Below are 22,456 nucleotides of genomic sequence, written 5' to 3'. Positions count from 1 at the left end.
GCCATATTTTTTTTATTTGCTTTTGAACAGAAATAATCCATAATGGAACAGGTAAAAATGTACAATGACAAAACAAAAGCACAACACAAAAAAAAATGAAAAGTGCAAAAGAGACAACCAATATTAAGTCTTGTATACAGACTATATATAAGCATACAATGCGGTACAGGCATCACAGTAAATAACTAGAAATCATCTGTATATTTTCCAAAAAAAAAAAGCTAAAGATCTGGGGCATAAAGGTGAAGGGTACAACGTTCACTGAATTATTAAAACAAAGATAATCAGTGACAATTTATAAAACATGAATGTGTGTTATAGTTACGTAACTTTGTGTTTTATTATAACATGGTGTCTGAATATAAAAAGTGCACAAACAAGCTCAATAAGGCACAGACATCTTCTATACAAAGGATTCAACATTCCATTTAAAGTTACAAATTTTACAACGATTGTCTTCCTGGAGAGTGTAGAAGGAGGAGGGAGAGGTATAGCGTAGACCCAAGCCTATTACTGGGGAGGGGGATTCAATTTGGCATGTTAATTGAAAAGTGGAGGCACAACATGTGGAAGATCTCTTGGGAGAGACCGATGATCTAACGATCCTGGGTATTACGGACTGATTGAGATGTCCATAATTCCTTTGCATTACATAGAATCCTAAGCTCAACTGTGAACACACCATCAAATGCCACCAATGCCTGCACATAGAGGTGTTTGCTCTGCTGGAAAGGATATTTAATCTATTAGATTTTGGCAGAAGTCATTCACTTAAACTCCTGAAACTACAGAACAGCAGAGCCATAGTCAGGCCAAACCTTATGAAGATGCACTCCCTGCTACTGTCTTTGAATTCTGAAAGTTTCATTAGGGAGACCAACACTGACCAGGTTATATATGCACTGTGCAAGAACTGTATATGTACAGGCTACATAAATGTTAGCAGCTATAAGATTGTCAAATGTCCAATGGTGACACCATCCTGGTTCTTGAACAGTAGATGTATCTACCAGTGGAAGGCATTTTCATCTGTATGGACAGTATATAACCAGTGATGGGTGTGAATTCTATTAGCAATCGGAACTGATATGTTTCTTTATGAAACTAGCCTCAAGTCTGTAACTCCAATCCTTCTACAAAGCTATGTGATCTCTAAATAGTTTTCTTCACCTAACATGCCTAGAACCCTAACATTCCTTTCCATACACTTACCACACCTTCAGATACCACAATCAGTTTCTATGTCCAAATGTTAACATCCGCTCCACGCTATTCAAGGTAACCTTGATACAAAGGTCAGCTACTGTAACACACGAGAAACACAACACCCAGCTATCTAACACATTGCCCTCTGTGCTGCCTCAGCAAGAAGGCCTACATCACACAATATAAATACAGAAGTCTAGAATGATGTTTAATGCTCTTCATTGGAATTGCTGCCATCATCGCTTTTAGCCTCAGGGTTTGTGGCCTCTTCACATTACACTTTGGCTAGGTGACTCTGGTTAGCCCACAGTCTAGGTGGTAGGCTCACATAATCTTTAGTGTGTATAGCACTATAAGTCCATTGTAGATACTGTGAAATCCCTTGTTTTCAAGTACACCAAGTGAAGGACATGACCTCCACATCACAGAACTAGGTGTATGTGATATTCACTTATCATTACTTCTATAGCCAGGTGAGGATTACTAGAGGCTAGATACTGTGCACACATGACAGTCTAGATCATGGAGGCTACAGTCCGGTAAAGGGTTCTATTCACTAGAAACCTACATTATTACTCAGGCACAATATTAATAGAAGTCACTGGTTCCTAGTGAATTCAAAACAATATTTCCACCATGCTTAGGCAAGGACTTTAAGGACTTAATCTTTCTTTGAAAAAGGCATTTTCTTCAGTCTAGTGAGAATAAGGAGTAGGGCTAAAATACCACTTGCTTATGAATGTCTACATCATACAATACACTGTCTATAGAACTGGTGACTAGAATCCAACAAATGCTACACAAAGTGTGTATCCAAATAAATTATTATCACAACCATCTGCTTCTTTAGAATAGGGAAGCAGTGAGTAAAACTATTGCACCAAAAATGCAGCACTGGGAGGACAAGAGGATAGGTATCTACAACAAGACCTCAACATTGTGACTGGGCTTTTTACAAAGAATAGAGAGTAATGGTAACCTGCTCACCAGCAAACTGAACGCCATTATACAAAGCGTGGTGAGCTGCAAAACCAAAACAGATTAACCCATGGAAACCAGTTCCAGAGTCATCAAAATGTGTGTCCTTGATTCCAGTTGACTACGTTTATAAGGCACCAGACTACGTATTTCAGGAAAAGATATCAAAAACCAGCCATATACAGTTATTAAGATTATGGAGCCATCACACTTAACATCTTTTACTGCCATGAGCAAAAAGTGGTCTATGGTGTAGGTATCTGGTGACCACTATGAGTTTGTCTGTGGTTTTTACCCAAGGGTAGTATCACATGAGCTATACCCCATGATGTTAAATGATGTGAATCAGTTACTTGACCAAGGGTCTCTAGAGGTTACAATGAACTTGGAGACTATAAAACCAGAGTACTGGAAGCTGTTGCACACCACCCCTGAGACCATACCCTTACAAACATGATATAGTGTAGGCTCGAAGAGAGTTCTTCTATGCAACCAAGCTACACAATACAAAAAATACTGGTTACGATATTGATCACAATCTGATACTGGCAAAGACATCGAGAGGAAGTGAGAATCTTAAGTCCCTTCAGATTCCCAGCGCCTGGTTTAAGTCACTGGAAGGCACTACTTGCTGGACTGATAAATGATGATTTTCTTAAAGGGGCCTTGGGTAATAATAGTTTGGTCTAATTGCACCCCTGAGTAAAGGCACCTGCACAACCATAATGATGGCAAGCTGGACGGTTTAGTATGGACACCCTGAACAATTGCTTTACGACCCTGAACTAGAGGTTTCCCTTTATCAACTGGCCATAAGTAAGAATACTGGCATGCCAGTACTGTGTCACATCACTACTTTAAGTCGAGATCCCAGAGCCAATGTATAAAGCATTGTTTCCATAGAGGGTGGTTCCCTGATTGGATGCTTTATTTTCAGAAAAGTCAGCACACAATACAATCCCTGTGAAAAGGTCAAAGTCTCCATTTTTAAGGACGATACGTTTTGATGACGTCTTTTATCACTCTTCGGCAGATGGGGCAACATGCGTTCACTTGCCTCTTCAACTTCAGCCCACAACTGCTGCACAGACACATGTGGCCACAAGTATAGATGACAGTTTCGACTTCATTGTCGAAACACACTGCACACTCTCCATCTTTACTTCCTTGGGGTTCTGGCGCAAACACTGGAGATACAGGCGGACTCAGTGGAGAACTAGGAGCAGTCACTGTCACCAAAGGGGGAAAAAAAAAAGTTCATGATGTCCATATCTAAAAGAGTAAAATTTACTTTTCACATAGATTCCCTAAATAGCCCAAGCTGCGGAAACCAGAGAATGTCTTCATTATAGACATTAATTCTGTGTATACATATCTATTGTGCTAGAGATCTATATATATTTTACATCAGTTAGGGAGGGGTGTACAGGAAACAGCACTTTATGTATATGTTGCAGTGAAATGATAGAATTCAAGGATTTGATCAAATGCCGGGAAATGGTGAAATGACCAAGCCCTTCCATCATTTCCCTGAAGAAAGTCAGTGATTTGATTAAATCACTGACCCCTTTCAGGGAAATGATGGAATGAACGAGTCAGGAGTCGCCCAGCGCTATATTAATTAAGTAACACGACAATAGTCATTGAAACAAAAATTATTTATTCGAAACTAACTAACAAAAGGAAACAGGTAGCTAAGCTGATATTTTTAGGGAGCAGGAGGCATCATCAGACAGCACACGGGACTGGAGGCGGACAGGGAAGCAGAGTCGGGAGCAGAAGGCATCATCACAAGACACCGGAGCGGAGGCGGGAGCAGGCAGCATCATCACACAGGACCGGAGGCGGACAGGGGAGCACAGCCGGGAGCAGGAGGCATCATCACACAGCAAGTGGGGAGCAGGAGGTATGTTGCAGAGGAAATTATAGAATTCCATTCCATCATTTCCCTAAAAGGGGTCAGTGATTTGATCAAATCCCTGACTTTCTTCAGGGAAATGATGGAAGGGCTCGGCCATTTCAGCATTTCCCAGGATTTGATCAAATTTCACTGCAACATATACACCATCCATTATGCATGATGAACATCAGTGCTGTTTCCATCTACCCATAGATTTCTTGCAATATAGGGAAGAGGATGAGTGGTGTATTTTTTTTTTTTGTTTACATACCTAATGACGACTCAGAAGCTGAAGAGGAGCGATTCACACTAAAGGCCATATCTGAATCACTGTCATACTGGGAGCCACTTGGAGAGCCAGATGGAGAAAGCACATTGGATTGAACAGTTCCTGCAAGAAAGAGAACAAACTGAATAAGAAGCTTTATTATATATAACATCTTATCTATCTTATGTGTTAAGAATGCTTTTTAGATCAGTCATCACTTCACATAGGTCTGCTACTGTACAAGGCTTCCACCACAATGGTCATCTACTTCCATCCCAATATAAACTCTACATCCCTGAAGACTTATATGCCATAAAAAACAAAGATGGTAACTTCAATTTTTACCATCCGCCAAAATCGGCAGTACTGATTTAATATCCTCATTCAGGGATGAAGGGGGTCTGTCTGTCTCTTGGGGCCAGGAATTCAGGTAAAGAAAAAAGAAAAAAAAGACTACTACTACTTTTATTCCAGCAGTGTTGTGGGGTGTCATTAAGGCAGGGCCTAGGACACCCATGTGCTAGGCCTACAGCGCCTTTCAACCTTCATCTAGTCCAGGGTTGTGCTGAAAAAGCAAAAAGGCAGGCCTAGGGCACGAATGCTCTGGGCAGTGCAGATTCACTTTCATATCGAGACAATACAAGTCTGAAGGCAGCACCCCAAAATCTTGGGCAGGATATTCACAGATAATCTCTAAATTATAATGACAGATAACCTTATTAATACATTTACAACCTATATGTACAATCATAACATAGGTATTCTTAGTGTACAGACATGTCAAGCATTATCGTGGCCTGGAAGATAAAACAGTCACCGATGTCCCAAACCAAAAAGGAGTCACAGCTCCAGCTTTAAGGAAGAGGGAACCCCACAAGAAGGTCCCCTTTCCACTGAAATTGTGATTTATAAGAACATATAAGAAGATATGGGCCTTAGCTTTCAGAGCTCCACGGTTATTGATGAATGTAATAAAACCCTTCTGCATCTTGGGCGACATTACTGATATGAGGGATTATACCTTGCATTCACTGCTATGGACTATACTGGTGCTATGATAGGAAAAAAGTAAATATAAGAGTCCTGTATATGCATAAAAAAGGGTGTGTTCTGGGAATGATCAGACCGATCCGTGTATAAAGGAATAAACAATGTACAAGGAATCTATCAATTTCTAATTTCATCTGTTTTCTATTTATACTGCCCGGTCTGTCTCCAGCTCCTTAAATGGAATCTGCTGGGACAAAGAGGCTGCGCTGACATCATGGCAGTAGCTAAAGGAGCCGATTCCCACATTATCTTTGCAGGAGCCTCCTCCGCTTGCAGGAGAGCGCATCAGTGTGAAAGTATACACAGGCGCTGTAAGAAATATAATCTGTCAGTGCCAGGACGCTTGTTCACACACAGGGCAGGGGCGCAGTTGTAAGGTCTTGGGAAAGACTCATTATCTCATGGAATAAGAGAAGGCAGACGGGAAGCTGGAAAAAGAGGATGAAGTGTAAAGTCATCTATCTGTACCCACAAACCAACATCTGTGCTGTGATGCTACAAAAATACTCCACTACAGGGAGTCCTGCAACGTCCAGATGTCAGATAAACAGACCATTTTACTCTCATAGCAAATAACTGGAAATGCAAAAGGGAAAAAAACAACACTATAAATCATCCTGTGACTTCACCAACCGTTCCAAACACTAGCATAGCCAGATATCACATACAGGAGCAGAGGTAAAGCACATTGTTATGTTAATATAGTGCCCCATTCATGAAGAAAAAAAGGAACAATGTAGATTTCTAATATACACAAAAAAAAAAAAAAAAAAATATCACTGTTCATAAAAAGCAATTCTATTATAAAATCAGGAGATAAATAAGGAATTCTAATATACATAAGAAACACAGAACAATTTAATTCCCTGTCACATCATGATTTTGAATATGTAAGCTCCAGTGACCATTATCTTGTTCCCCTGAGTACCACTGGGGGGCAGCATACATTGATGCAAAGAAGCAAACATGCAGAGGTTAGTGTTGGCTGCAGTGAGTACAGTACAATATACACAGAGACTGCATGTAGATTTAATTGATTTTTTTATGCTTCTACTAATTTCTCTCCCGTGAAAACTGATGAGATCTGTTTTTTTTTTACATGTGTTTGACAGTTCCATGCTTGCAATGCCCATTAAAGACTATGGGTAAGGATTAAAACACAATCACCCATATTCTGTATTTAGACCATTTTGCATTTATTCAACGTGTATATTTCTACCAAGAGGACAGTCCAGCAGTATTTACTGTACAGAAATATGGATACTAATTTCAAGTTTTAGTAAAAGCTGGCAGGGGCAAATCTGATCAGAAGTCACGACTCGGGGGTTAATGCCTGTCCGGGCTGATGGACTGGCCACTTCGCCAATAAGTTACTGGAGCGGCATCCCGTCCCAGTCACTGACTGGCTGAGCGGCCAGTACATCAGCTGACTCATAACGTGTACACCCTGGAGATGAGTGGGGATCCTGAGGTCGGTCCCACTGCTCAAGGCGGGCACGGGGAGCGGTAAGTGCCTACTCCTGATCAAATTCCCCCCTGCTAGCTGCTGGCTTTTCAAAATCGCTGGACTTCCCCTTTAATACACCTGTATTTTGAATCTGTGTTATAAATGAAACACCCTCAGGACCCCCTCCATAAACCAGTAGAGAGGAGCTCTATACAAGCAGTCATTATATAACATGGACAACCAGTCGTCTAAATAGCCACCACATATTACATTTCCTTGGCAGCACATTTTGAATGGGGTTCTGTCACCAGCTTTTTGGAGGCTACACAGCAGGTCTGTAATAAATGTAATGGGTATAGCAGCAGACCACAGTCTGGGTATCCTATAGTTCTAGACTTTTGTTCATATATAATATATTGCTCGTCATGAATTATGCACTTTAAATACCCTGCAGTGGAACCTACCAGACAATGAACAATGTATGTGTATGGAAAATGACAAATAAGTTACATAAGCTTACACTTACCCATAATTCTTAGTTGATTTACAATCCCATGAATTGAGAAAAACATCCAGAGGGGCTGTGAGGAGTCCACACACATCAACATCCCACGACTGTTCCCATTCACACCATGATGAATCTCCCCATTGGCCATGAATGAAAAACTATGAATATCTCCATTGCTGACTGTGAATAAGCCTTGGTGAACAACCCAATACTCTTTCCTGTCCAATAGATAGTCGGGATTTGATGGCAGATCATAGGTTCGCAATGTGCTTGGATCGCAAGAAGTGATGCCAAATGACAAAGACCCGTAGTAAGGCAGTGGCAATTGACCGGTCTCTACAAAGAGGGTCTCGCCGATGTGCACTGGCCTCTCTGTAAACACTATCGTCCTGTTGCTTTCCTGCCAGTTAGTGTATGCCACTGTTCGATCGGGGGACAAGGTGATGTCAGCACCACGAGTGGGGTGAAAATGAAGCTCCATGTCCAATAAAGTTGGCATCCCTTGTGTGCGCTGCCGCCTATTGGGACAACATGGTATGGCATGGTTATCGGTTGGTGGTGGTACGCGGCTTAAGTTCAAGTTTGCGATTTTTGCCACCACCTGATTGTTCTCCAGTTCATTATTGTTGAAGTTTGCAGAATCATGGCTACTTTGAGGCAAGCAAGTGCTTAGTCGGGGACTGCTCAGTCGTCCCGGTGGCATTGTGTCAGCAAACATGCTATCTGTGGGTGCAAAACAAACAGTTTAATATATGTAGAAAGGCACCAAAACAGTAATATACTCTCCAAACATGTCTATCATGTGACTCAGGAATGGCTGGATGACAATTTGCATTAATCCATATCACTGCACATGTCACAGTAGTCTCTGACAATACTTGTCATTGGAACAAGTCAAAGAGAATGCAACCTGCCAGTCAGAAGAGATCCAAATGTAATGTCACTGGGCCTAGACACAATGTACGCAAGTCTGGTCTCCAATAGGAAGTTACATTTGATTTTACACATGCCCAGACTACAACTCTCAGCATTCCAATGTGGGGCATGACAGGCGTAGCATTCACACCAGGCTGTTGCTGCTTGCCTACTTTTGGCGTGGAGCGTCTGGGTATGGAGCCAGGGATTTGAGCACAGAATAAAAAGATCCATTTCATAGTAGCGTGATAAATGAGTAGGCGTCAAAGGCAACGCAGCTGCCTCCTGTCACAAATGGACGTTGTGAAAGCTTTCTTCTAAGCCTGCAGCGACACCAGGGTTTTGTAATAAACAAGAATGAGTGCACGGAATGTAGATCCAAGTTGTATGGAAGGTGTGTTAACACTCATGGGCCTGAGGAAATAGTACTGAGACTATGGCTATATACTCGAAGGTGGATACTGATACTAGAAATTAAGTAACACTCTTCATTCTGGTAACTCACAAATGCACACACAAAAAGAGAGAATTTTCTATGTCAAGGCCCCCTACAAGTATCAGAAGAGCCGCTGGTGATCAATGTCACTATGGCAGGAATACGACATACAGGACAATCGAAGTCTATGGGTAAAAATCCAACTGCAAAGTTTGAATGATCTCACTATGCTAAGAAACGTGCCCAAGTGTGCTAGGATAGGGGGATTAGAATAACGTGTACCATGTCGCTGCACAATACCAGACACTATCATAAATTAGAAATACTGGAAGTCCTAGAGGCCTGTAGCTGCTTCACGTCTCCGTCTTCACTATCACATCATAAAGTATCACAATAAGAAGTGTGTACAGAGGTTAAAACCTGACAGTGGAATGCTGCTGCTGCTGGATCTGGGAGACTGTGCACACCTAGAGAAGAACCAGGGATGTGACATTGTCTGCTCTGCGCTGTTTACATCCCGTGAAAGATAACTGAATTCTGTGAACTCTGATACCCAAAGCTCTGGTCTTTTTCAAAGTTTTCTTTCAAATGCAGACTGCATTTTATGAGGTTTATTTTTTTTCCGCTGTAAAGTTTCAGTTAGGAAGATATAGTAAAAATGAAGGTGCGATTAAAAGTATTAAAGGGGTTGTCCGGCGAAAAAAATTATTCACAGAATAACACACATTAAAAAGTTATACAACTTTGTAATGTATGTTATGTCTGTGAATGGCCCCCTTCCCCGTGTTTCCCCCCACCCACGCTAGACCCGGAAGTGTGGTGCATTATACTCACCGCATGTCGTGTCGTCCACGGTCTCCGATCGTCAGCAGTGACGTCTTCTTCGTAAGTTCGGCGGATCTTCCCGAGTGCCGGCCGCCCTCTGCAGCGTCATCCGAAGCTCAGCCGCGATTGGCTGAGCATAACTGTGCTCAGCCAATCGCGGCTGAGCAGCTGATGACGTGGCCGCGTCATCAGCCGCTCAGCCGCGATTGGCTGAGCACAGTGATGCTCAGCCAATCGCGGCTGAGCGGCTGATGACGCGGCCACGTCATCAGCTGCTCAGCCGCGATTGGCTGAGCACAGTTATGCTCAGCCAATCGCGGCTGAGCTTCGGATGACGCTGCAGAGGGCGGCCGGCACTCGGGAAGATCCGCTGGCCTCCCGAAGAAGACGTCACTACTGAAGATCGGAGACCGTGGTCGGCACGTGACAGGTAATGTATAGCGCACCACACTTCCGGGTACACGGGTGGGGGTGGTGGGACACGGGGAAGGGGGCCATTCACAGACATAACATACATTACAAAGTTGTATAACTTTGTAATGTGTGTTATTCTGTGAATAATTTTTTTCGCCGGACAACCCCTTTAAACTATTTTAACTTTTAAAAGAAATGCAAAAAACCTTTGTGGGGAGAATAAATATTCAATAACTGGTTTGGCTTTAATATATAAATGTTCATTGCCAGTTTTTTAGCTGCACATGTCCATTAGGTGGCAGCATGGTGCTATGCTTTAGGATATGTAAGATCAGAAAGATTGCAAAGCAGCTCTTCCTTTTGGGGTAGTTTCCCCTGTGTCAGTGTCATACTCATTTTAACACTATGGCAGGGGATTTAAAAATCAACAGTTAAATACCTGCCACAAGCGATCGCTCTGTGCCATGAAGGCTACAAAGGGGGAGCAATGCTTTGACTGGCGGGTAGGGCAGGTCAAACAGGTAACGTTAGGGAGGATGTTTTTAAAGCATACTGTATATTAAGGGTGCGTTCACACGTACAGGATCTGCAGCAGATTTGATGGAGCAGATTTGAAGTTGCAGATTCAATGCAAGGTAACTCTGGGCCATCAAATCTGCTGCAGATCCTGTATTGGTGAACGCACCCTAATGCCCCTATTCCACGAGTCGTTTGGAGGCGCAAACGAGCGCTATTAGCACTCGTTTGCTCCTTGTTCCCCGCTTGCTGCCGCCGCTATTCAACGCGGCTGCAGCGAGCGGGTGAGTGCGGGAGGGGGCGGCGGGGAGGCTGCCCGGGGGATCGCTGATCGTCCGGGCAGCCCATAGGATATAGCAGCGTCTGCTGCCGATGCTCCTATTCAACGGAGCGACGGCAGCAGATCGCTGCTATATCAGTCGCTTGTTTTTCAACATGTTGAAAAACAAGCGACTGCAACGATCAGCCGACATGAACGATGTCGGCTGATCGTTGCACTCTATTCCACGGGACGAATATCGTTCGTAGCGGCCGATATTGGCCGAATACGAACGATATTGCTCCTTTAAACGACCCGTGGAATAGGGGCTTAAGGCTGGGTTCACACTATGTATATTTCAGTCAGTATTGTGGTCCTCATATTGCAACCAAAACCAGGAGTGGATTAAAAACACAGAAAGGCTCTGTTCACACAATGTTGAAATTGAGTGGATGGCCGCCATATAATGGCAAATATTTGCTGTTATTTTAAAACAACGGCTGTTATATTGAAATAATGGCAGTTCTTTACTGTTATATGGTGGCCATCCACTCAATTTCAACATTGTGTGAACAGATCCTTTGTGTTTTTAATCCACTCCTGTTTTTGGTTGCAATATGAGGACCACAATACTGACTGAAATATACGTAGTGTGAACCCAGCCTAAAAGAGAATCTGTCACTAGGTTTATGCTGTCTTAAATGAGGGCAGCATAAACTAGTGATATAAATGCTGAACAGATCAGTGTATTACTTACATCATTCTGTTCAGCTGTTCTCCTAATATGCAGGAGAATAGGATACTTGCCGCACCCCTCCCCCCAGCTGCTGATTGACAGTTGACTGCCTATATACAGCATGGATAGATGACTGCCAATCAGCAGCTGGTGGGCGGAGTGGTCTGCTTTTCATGAATAATGAGGAATACCTGGCTCACACACATAATAGAGAGGACTACTTATAGTCGATTTTATTCCGTAGCATCTCTCTGAATCAGCTGCACAGAACAATGTAAGTGATACATCATTCTGTTCAGCTTCCCTGTCACTAGTTTATGCTACCCTCAGATAGGGCTGCTTAAACCTACTGACAGTCTCTTTAAAGAGGACCTGTCCCCCCAGTTGCCGGGGCAGAGCCCGCCCGACACCCCTATACTTACCCCTTCCACGAAGTCCTGCCACCAAGAAATCGCCGTCGGAGGCCCTGCGCATGCGTTACGCTCATAACCAGAGATGAGTCATTCTCTACGGACGTCAGACTCATCTCATCTGGTAATCAGCATAACACACGTGCATGGCTTCCGACAGCGATTTCTAAACGGCGGGACCGGGACTTCCTGGAAGGGGTAAGTATATGGGGCTCCACCAGGGGGTCAGGCGGGCTCTGTCCCGCAACTAGGGTGACAGGTTCCCTTTAAGCTGCGCTATTGCACAGCTTAACATACAGTATTGAAAACCAGGAAATCCTAGAATTGTATTGATTTTCAGCAGAGAGTATCGATAGTACCTCCAATAGGTGACATCAGAGAGCTGCTTTGAATATCCTCCTTTATTAGAATTCACAGATGAGTGTGAATGGCCTAGAAGTCTTCACATGTGTGTATGATAACCTCAATCTGTGTCATTGTAAATTTTGATGTAAACTTTTGCATAAGGAAACTGATGACAAACATATGAAAAGCCCATTTACAGAAAGTAGGACACTCAGCTGGAAATATGTGACATGAACCTATTAGGTTACAGTGACTGCTGTCCTAGGCTCCTAATGGTCATGTCAGGGGTCAGAGTGCAGTTGTCACCGCGCGCAGAGTCACAGATGTCTAAATCTACAGGCAGGACAAAGCCTGGTGAATGTTACCATATGAGGTAATCTAATAAGCTGATGCCGCAGCAAGAATACATACAAGCCCAGGAATTTGTCAAACTCGTTTTAATCATAATGTCGTCAGCGGAGGCCACCGGCCGCTCCGACCCTTCTGGATGTGATAATGAAAACAAACGGAGGTGTGCGATTAAGGAATCTCATCTGATCTCTTAAGACGCTGTGGTACTTAAGTGAGAAGACGCATATAGCATCAGCAGGTTTACAAGGTCTATTTTCAGTAACTTCCATGGATGCATGCCGGTGAAATTTAAGATTGTAAACCTCTAGAGATCTAAGTATATTGCAGCCCTGCAACCTATAACCTTCCCGTTAATGTCATAGGAATGGGCCTGACCACACTGCAATACAAAAACAGCAGGTCACTTGTGACATTTCGGGCTGGATAAATGTTTAGCGACAGAAGCCATATATACGTCACATACTTAATACCAAAGCATCTGCCATCATTTCAGCTGCTGGAAAGGTCACCGGATTGTATAGAGCATTATAAAAGTAGAGGTATATTCTCCAGACTGTTTCGATATTAAGGTATAAAAGAGGGGTTTACAGCCATTCAGAAGAAAGCAGACAACATATAAAAGATCAGTAGGTAATATTTAGAAGCATAATGTAAGGAAACCAGCCTTAATACAAGAAATATTTCCAGCTGAACCTTAGCACATGTTGCCAATGCCCGCTTTCATTTAGAGCCTGCAGAAATATATAGGGACATAGAAGAGGAAAATATGTAAGATATTTTGCCTAAAGCAGCTGGATTATAGGTGTCTTTATGTGATCATATGTTCCTGGCAGAGGTCAGGGGTTTTTGTTTTTTTAATGAATTCTGTCTGTACATAGACTCCCTAAATTGAACAGCACTGCGGAATATGTTGGCGCTATAGTAAGAAGAACTTGCAGCACAGGTATTGCTTTATAGCCAACATTATAGGATTAGAACAAGGTTGAGATACAAATATAGAGAGAGAGTTCACTCATTGTTTTGCCTTGACCTCCCAACACTCATCATCTTTGCGATTTTGCGGTTGCATACTCTCTGATTTGCACTTCTATTTCTCAAGTACTCAGCACTCAACCCTACAAAAGTCTCTTCCTCCAAAACCACCTGCCTTAGACAGCTGTGCCGACGTCCATTATGAGAGGCTATAGAAAGAAAGCAGGTGAAGCAGCAACTGGGCCGCAAACACAGACCATGGCAGCTTGGTAGTCTTTTTATGAAGTATATAGATATATGATGTACTGTATATAGATTTCAGGAAATCTGATCATTTTAAATTCATACAGTGCCAAAGTATCAGACTTTTTAGGTTTTAGAGACTGAGTCTCTGAAAAGGTGACGTGAGGCCTCATAGGGAATGATGAAGCAGAATCATAAATAATTTATATTCCTTACAATATAACGCTATAAGTCAAACAAACAGGAACCTTCCCAAGCTAATATACAGGAAGTGAAATTAGAATCTCTCTTTATTTGGCTATTCCACCAACAAGCTAGCCGAATGAAAGAAGAGAGAGACCATGTCTTTTCCCCTTGTCTAAATGAGGTAATTTGTTGATCTGTTCTTTTTAATGGCTGGAAGTTTCCAGGATCTTCAAACATGAATTAGAACACTCCTGTACTCAAAGATAAGATGGGGAGCCGGAGTTTCTTGTGGAGGGTCAAGTGCTGGACTTTCTAAAAACCCTATCCGATAACACAGGAATGCTGTGTAAGAGGCACTAAAGAGTCTCTTGTTGCAGATACAAGATATACAGTAGGCAGTACCATTGATGGCTACAAGTCAGAGGCTTGACATAACAGGACTGTAAGCAGCCATGCGCAACAGCAACAGGGCAGATAAAGGGCTGCCTAAAATATTTGTTGCCTCTCTCTAGTCTCTCTTTAGCCAAACTATATGTAGCAACCCCTAGATTTGAAATAAAAGGTACTTCTGCAGAGATAAAAAAAAAAACATTGTTCAAAGAGAGCAACATATGTGATATGTTAAGCACATGTATAACTTTCATACCAGCTGATTTAGAAAAAAAAAAATCTAGATCCCTTTAATAAAATGTGATCAGATTGTGTTTTGCTAGTTTAGTTAGATTGAGCTGGTCTATAATTGTGACTTTAATATCAGTTGTACTGTTAATATCTTTTACTGAATAAACAACCACAGAGCAGGGAGAAAAAGTGAACCGCTCTATTAATGATTTCTTCAAGAGCCATTTACAAAGGTTGTTTCAGTGCAGAAGAAGAGATTAAATAGAGGTTTTGCTCAATAAGTAAAAACACACAAAGTCTGGTTAGGAGATGCAAGAAACCAGAGGCTACAATAGCATTGCAAAAGACCTGGATATACATAAATCTATAACTGGATACACATTCTTCAAATGGAGAAAAATTCAGTAATGAGATCACACCAGGTAAGAGGTGAGAAAAAAAAACAAAGATAATAGCAAAAGAACTACATATCACCAAAGCCATTTGCATCAGGACTTCTATGGGATTTTTAGGAACACATGCGGAGTGAATCATCTTTGTAAATAAAAAAGAAACTCATTTTGTTTTTTTTTTGATTTTCAATTCAAAGAACAATGGACCTTGTGTATAAAATGTAATGTAGTGACCCACAGAAACCAATATGATTGCTTCTTCAATGTTACACTATTTTTGATTGGCTGGTTTTGGGCAATTGCTCAAATTAGTGACCATTTTGTACATAGGAAGCTAACGTATATTAAGTGGATACACTTGACATGCCATGCATATACCCAATAAGGGAATTCTCACTTCCTCTGTGTTAGTGATGCAGGTAAACTGATCACTTACATCAAGGTTTCCCCCAAATTATAGTGGATTGCTGTGGGTTCCCAGCAGGGTGGGCACCTTGGGATCTTATGGTCACTGGACCCTTCTAACAAGTAAGGATTGTCCGAAGCAGAGAACTCCTTTAGGGTACGTTCACACTTACTGGATCCGCAGCAGATTTAATTTAATTAACTGAACACAGCATCAAATCTGCGGAGGATCTGCTGCGGATCCTGTAGGTGTGAACGCACCCTTAAGCACATAAAACATGCAAGGTTTTAAACAGACTAAAAAAATTTAAAAAAAAAAAGGAAAAAGGTTACCTAGTATTTGTACTTCTTGGGTAATTCCATAGACATCAATCAAAGCCCACAAAGGACTGGATACTTTAACTCCACAATGAAATAGAATGGGCTCCTCATCATTGACACTGTAGAAAACTCTTCCTTGGCGGTCTACCCAAAATGCCAAAATATTGTCCCTCTGAGCAAACCTCTCTGGTAAAGCCTTCGCCCAATACCCAGGTCGGGTAACAAGATCAGGGCATGCATATTTGGGTATATCTTCTGGCTTCATCTGTGCTGGGTCATGAATTGTGAATCCAAAGCGCAGCGCCCCACTCCACCCATGATGTACAGACACAAGCTTCAAGCGGACTTTTTCATACAGGTGTATAGGTCGACTAGTAAAAGTGATCCCATTACAAAAGCTATTGCGCCGGATGGCTTTTCTTCCATGAGTGTCCAGTCTGATATTTTTGCCTTTTGTTTGACAGTGAAAGCGTGGAGACTCCGTACGGGACAGGACGAGCCTCCTTTCTTGACCACAGTGGAGTAATGTGTAACAAGGTCTGTTGGCCACTTGACGGTTGTGATGGCTTGTATCTGTTCAAAGAGAGTAAATAGGAGTAAATAATGGCATTAGAATAAATTACAGCAATAACATAGATGGGGTGACATATCTTTCCACACTACCAAGAAAAGAGAAAACCCATTCCCAGAATTCATAGAGGCATCACTGCAACCGCATATATTAAATTGTCCACATTTAACAAGGGGCTATTTTTTTAATTCATAAACTTGAAGAAAAATAAAATTTCTCCCAGGAGCTTTAAGTGGAGGGAAGTTGGGTTTACTTTCCTATCCATTCACCCTGAGGACCAGGGCTACTCTTTTGTTAATGGAAATATGCAGCAACTATTTCCTTTTGTTATATAGGACTTTGTTTCCAATCATGGGCCCACTGTTTGGCTGAAATGTAAAAGACGACAGGTAATGTAAATTCATCCCATTGGAAGTTACGTGCTGTTTCTCCAGCCTTTCCTTCCTTCCTGGGGCCTTCGTGGTGGAAACGTTTAACCCTTTCATCTGCTTCGACAATTGTCTGCAGCTGTGTTATTACAAAAGCTGAAGACAATGATTTTTTGATATCTTTCCAAACACTACTGATGATGAACCGGAGGCAGAGGGGTCAGTTTTGAAACATTTAATAAATAAAAAGGTCTGATTTTGATGACCAATAAATATTTTACAGTAACCCGACGGTCAAACAACATCTTATTATCAGACTACATTATCAGTTAAATAAGCATTCATTTTCATATAATAAATGGTTTGTATTTAACATGTGAAATGCAACAAATGGTTGACTACATTGCCTGCAGAATAAGACAATAAAAAAAGCAGCTATAGATAGGCAAAACATATCAACTTTGGTTCTAGGTGACAAAACTGTCATCAATAGTGTTCACAATCCAATGGTAATATGAGGTGGTATTCTGATTAACTCTTAGGCTGCATTCCCATGTTCCGGAATGCCTGTAACAGACTCTCCCCCGCCCGGGCAGCGTCTGTTATAGGATGCTGGGAGCGGGGGAAATGTAATGAGAACGTCACATGGCTGATTCATTACAGCGCAGCGCATATCAGTACAGTTCCCCCGCTCTCAGCATCTAATTACAGATCCTGCCCGGGCGGGGGGAGAGTCCGTTACATGCACTCCACGTCAGTGTTCCCTGAGGAACACGGAACGTGGCAATGCAGCCTTGCTAAAACAACAATACAGTGGTGCGTTGGATTACGAGCATAATTCGTTCCAGGACCGTGCTTATAATCCAAATCCACTCTTAAACCAAAGCAAATTTTCCCATAAGAAATCACTGAAATGCAGACAATTGGTTCCACACCCAAAAAGTAATGATTAATTATTCTGAATAACATGTAAAACTAATGAAACAAACATTCAGAAACAGCAGAATATGTGATATTATAAGTTACTGAACAGTAATGGAGAGGATGGGAAAACACAAGGGCTGACAGAGGCAGCATGAAGGAATAAGCAGGGCAGATGTGAGCACAGTACAGCAGCACTCTCTGTCCGGGGGAGAGGGGTTAAAGCTATGGAGAGATTACCTCCATAGTCCTGTCCCCTGATGCAAGCCCCAGCCTGAAGTGGATCTACCATGATTTGGAAGGTGAGGGAGACTTCCTGGGTCAGAGTACAGTGCTGTAGACCCCGCTATGCAGACCATGCCCATCCCCACTCATGCTCCCACCCAGTACAGGGAACTCTTGCTCTTAAACCAAGTCACAATTTAGAAAAACTGAGCTCTTAAACCAAGTTACTCTTAAACCAAGGTACCACTGTATATACAACAGGACACACTATAAGAATAGAGGATACATATGGCATGTGCACACGGCCTTATTTACCACTAGGCCCCCGTGGTCCGGTGTTGGGGCAGCACCAGGGAGTAGGGGAGAAAGAAAGTTGTTTTTTTTTTTTGTTTTTTTTTTTAAATCTCCCACCTCCCACTCAGCCTTGCCAGTAAATCTGGTGTCTTTTCGAGCGGGAGGGGGTTGGTGGAAATATTCAGGTGTGGTATGGCGGTGTTATTCAGTCACAGTATGGCGGAGTTGTTCAGGTCTGGTATGGCAGTGTTAAATGTGATGCCTGAAACTATTACCTACCAATCCTATAGACAGCATTGATTCAATGTGTAAATTTGTTTATGCTTTAAGCAGTTAAAAACCATGAAAAAAGTGATTCCGGAGCCACTCTCCCCCATGCTCCCCAAGATGGGGCGTCTTCAGACTTAGTGCCTAGGCCAGCAGCAGCTGTTAATACGGCCCTGCATGTGCATTCAGCATAGTAGACTATTATTTGTATGGAAGGAGCACCTGCCAGACATCAACTGAGAACAGCTGTGTTCTCCCATGGATCCGACTTATTCACTGCTGTCACTTGCAGGGATGCAGAGGACCACATGGTGGCAATCCTTCGGAACTGAATATTTAGCACTCCCAGCTTCTAAATGTGTCTATCCTGAAGGTTGGGCACAGCAGCACCACATCTTGGTTGTCTTACAACATAAGCGACAGTCGGCCACAAGGAAAGCAGAGATCAATCAAAGTGGAACACTCTAACACTCAAAACTGATGCAACAAGTTTTGCAGTAAAACCTAAGTAATATTTGGTTACCTGTATACAACATATCAGAATATAGAAACAATAGTAGTTATTTATAAATCACTGTATTCCTTGTCTCTCTTTATATACCCAGTTTCCCTTAAAATAATTCCCCGAACCTAAGACCCCCTCTGCCACCAGGGTTATGCTGGTTTGTGATGACAACTACTGTACAGTATATAATAAATGTTCTTTTTTTTTAGTTCAACAATAAGTGTGAATTCTTCATGGAAAAACAAGACACCCCCTGAAATAAGACATAGCATATCTTTGGGAGCAAAAATTAATATAAGACACTGTCTTATTTTCAGGGAAACACAGTATATCCATAGACTGTATGTACATATCTTTCCCTTTAAATTTAGCAAAAAAAAAAAAAAAAAAAACTTGCAGAAAACAAGCGACATTTTGGCGCTCTTATACAATTAATGCCATTGTGTTCCTTTTTCCCAGGACATAATGAATGGAATAAAACAAGCCTGCACTTGTTCACATATCAGCTATGCGATTGTGTAGAGCTGACATTACTTTCCTGATAAGATAACTGAGCAGGTGAGACGGCACTCCCTATAGCGAACAGCTACATAAGTTACGTATTTACACCATCTGTATCATTCAGCTGTCAAACGTGGTCAAACATTGATTTTGAATTCCACGGATAAGGCCTAGATCACTAAACTACATAAACACCACTATGACCTCAGCAGGAGGCGCCGCAGTCACCAACGTAAACTAACAAGAAAAAAAACTGGTAACGGTAAATTAATATGCTATTAATGCCCCCTGTGTAAGTAAGTACATTGTCAGATAGAGCTGTGGGGCTCGCATAGAAAGAGGGCATTCACACGTCCTCAATTTTGCAGATGTTACAGACAGGGAAGGAATGTCATGGATTCGTATCACCCCGGGAGTGGGGAAACTCCTTGAATTGCTGTGGCTTTGTCACTACAGTGCCGCGGCGATTTCCCCACTGCCGGCATGATATTGACACATCATGCCGGACGGAGAGTAAATCAATGACATTCCTTCGCCATCCGTAACATCCACAAATTTGCGGACGTGTAAATCCCCCCCCCCCCCCCAAGTGCCAGGTCGGGGGAGTGGGGGGGAAATTTCCATAAAGCTTCTTTGCCTTGGCCAGGGTGATTTGGTACAGGGCTGGGAGCAGACTGATACAAAGGTAAATAAGAGACAGAGACCATAACTATAATTCACTGCAGTGCCTAGACATTCCATTTAGTAAACTGAATTAAATGAGAGGCTTCCTGGTGCAGTACCGTATTCTTCTCCCCACTTTGCATGGACAGTAAGAAAGGTTCCCAAAGAGGAGTGCAATTCGAGCAGGAGCCTAAACACTAATAGGTGTAAGGGTACTATTAAACAGAACGATAATGGGCCCTATCTGGCGATTATCACTCCGTGTAATAAACACAATGATCGTTGATATAGGTTTGGACCTCTAATTGTCGGACACTAACCGCGCATCGCTACGTGCATACAATACCTGTCCATGCTGCAGGGCGCCTCTTGCGCTTTGCTTCTCCCTGGGTCCCGCTTTAGAGTGGCCTGTCTGAGCTGACAGGCCACTCAGCCAGTCACAGGCCGGGACCACCGCGGCCAGTGATTAGCTGGCTCTAAAGCTGGAGCGCGCGGGGCCTGGGGAGAAGCAGAGCGCAAGAGGAGCCCTGTAGCATGGACAGGTAATGTATAGAGTTTAAGCAAGGGCTGCAAGGACATCAGTAAAACGATTATCGGGTCATTGTCATCGGCTAATTGTTGTGTTTACACGGAGCGATAATCGCTTGGATAGGGGCATTTCGGACGATTATCGTTCCTTGTAATAGTACCCTTACACCTAGTTAGTAGACCTCAGGAAGGGTAGTAAATAGAGAGAAGTGCAACTCGATCATTCCCTAGGTGGTAATCAAATGCAGTGACTTGAGTACTCCTGCTCGAATTGCGCTCATCTTAGGGAACCTTTCTTACTGTCCATGCAAAGTGGGGAGAAGAATACGGTGTAATACTACCCTAACAACTCTACCATAGGCATGAACAAATGCACCACTGCTGCTCTGCCCAGTACTACCCACAATCCACTGTTGAGTCGAACTTAGAACAATATCCGCTGCTGCCCTCCAGACCGTTAATACAATACCAAACCAGATTTAGCAAAGGCAGCGAGCGGGGAACAAGGGAGAAGAGACAGGTTAATGCTTGCTTCCCCCTTGTTATTGTGCCGTTTAAGTCTAAGGGTACTATTACACCAAGCAATTTTCCGACGACTAACGATTAACGATAAACAATCTTAAACGACCGCTAAAGCAAACGACCCGTAATCGTTCGCCCAAGTACACGAAACGATGATCGTTATTTATGATCGTTCTTGCGGTCGTTTAGTCATCGATATTGCGTACGTTTCAGCTGTGAATTCTTATTCCACCGAACGATATGCGAACGATGTGCGAACGATCAAACGATAAAAATAGGTCCGGATCCTATTAAACGATCAACGATTTCTTGTTGGTCGTTTAATCGTTGCTGCTATTACACGAAATGATTATCGTTCAAATACGAACGATTTAACGATTTTTCGAACGATAATCGTTCCGTGTAATACCACCCTAAGCCTTCTTTCTTCATTGCTCTGATGGTGACATGTCCATTGTATGTGCTTTTTGAGTTGATTAAAGACAGCATGGACACCCTGTGGCTATATAGTCCAATAGACAGAATACACTATATGTCCCTGCTGCTGGCTCACTGCTCTTAAACAATGACATTTTTTGATTTTATTTCCTTTCCATACTACAATAAAAGGAGTAAGAACACAACACAGACGTGTTATTTGTATGAATGCCAGTTATTATACTGTATATACACCGTATATCCTCTCCCACATGAGTCTAGTGAATATGAATTGTGCAGGGTCAGGACAGGCTGTTCTAGAACACACATAGCCATGCGCTCTATCTCCGCTCATCCACCTTAAGACTCTGATGCTATTTATAATGCTGGGCTGCTTGAGCAGGTTTACTATTGCTACACACATGATATACAATACAAGACACTCCTTCCATTAAGATATGACTAGTCAGGTAACATCATTGTGCTTTTAATACACGCACTACGGACTCGTGTAGAGTTTTCTAGAATTTAAATGCAACCTGCCATTATCATATGAGATCAGTGCTGTACCGTATAAGAAGATCTGCAGATCTAGCGCACACCACTGACATCATTGTGAGCAGGAACACAAGTGCTGAGGAGCAAAGTGTGGCATTCAAAACTGTGCTGACACCCATGGGACCCATGATTGTCCTAACCTGCCAAAACTACAAATGGCAATGTCTTAGAATAGAAAATCCTTACAATATAATATCATGGAATATTCTGTAACTACATGTCCACTATTTTAGAAAATAGTAGAGAGCAGGAAGACACATGGTCTAAGTAAAGCTGGCAAGATGTTAGCTAAGATCAGATGAGAGTTTCAAAGGTTCTTCATTTTCTCATAGACAAAATGAAAGGAAGTGAAGCTGGCTGGCATCCGACCTGTGGAGTCAGGTTTGGGTGGAGTTGCAGCTAATGGTTTGGC

General features: G+C 42.4%; 1 protein-coding gene across 1 annotated transcript in view; it reads right to left on the bottom strand.

The window, feature by feature from the left end:
- Window positions 1-216: 216 nt before the first annotated feature.
- Window positions 217-22,456, bottom strand: part of NEURL1B (neuralized E3 ubiquitin protein ligase 1B) — a 47,258-nt gene continuing 25,018 nt past the window's right edge. The window contains exons 2-5 of the mRNA XM_069972296.1: window positions 15,717-16,277; window positions 7,376-8,080; window positions 4,356-4,475; window positions 217-3,413 (exon numbers count right to left, since the gene is read on the bottom strand). Of these exons, the coding sequence (XP_069828397.1) occupies window positions 3,172-3,413; window positions 4,356-4,475; window positions 7,376-8,080; window positions 15,717-16,277 (1,628 nt within the window). The 3' untranslated portion in view covers window positions 217-3,171. The remainder of the gene's footprint in view (window positions 3,414-4,355; window positions 4,476-7,375; window positions 8,081-15,716; window positions 16,278-22,456) is intronic.

Source organism: Dendropsophus ebraccatus, chromosome 1 (genome assembly GCF_027789765.1).
Source record: "Dendropsophus ebraccatus isolate aDenEbr1 chromosome 1, aDenEbr1.pat, whole genome shotgun sequence".
NCBI classification, from domain to species: domain Eukaryota; kingdom Metazoa; phylum Chordata; class Amphibia; order Anura; family Hylidae; genus Dendropsophus; species Dendropsophus ebraccatus.
The sequence above is the reverse complement of the archived record's forward strand: the minus strand, read 5'-3'. Positions and strand labels throughout refer to the sequence as shown.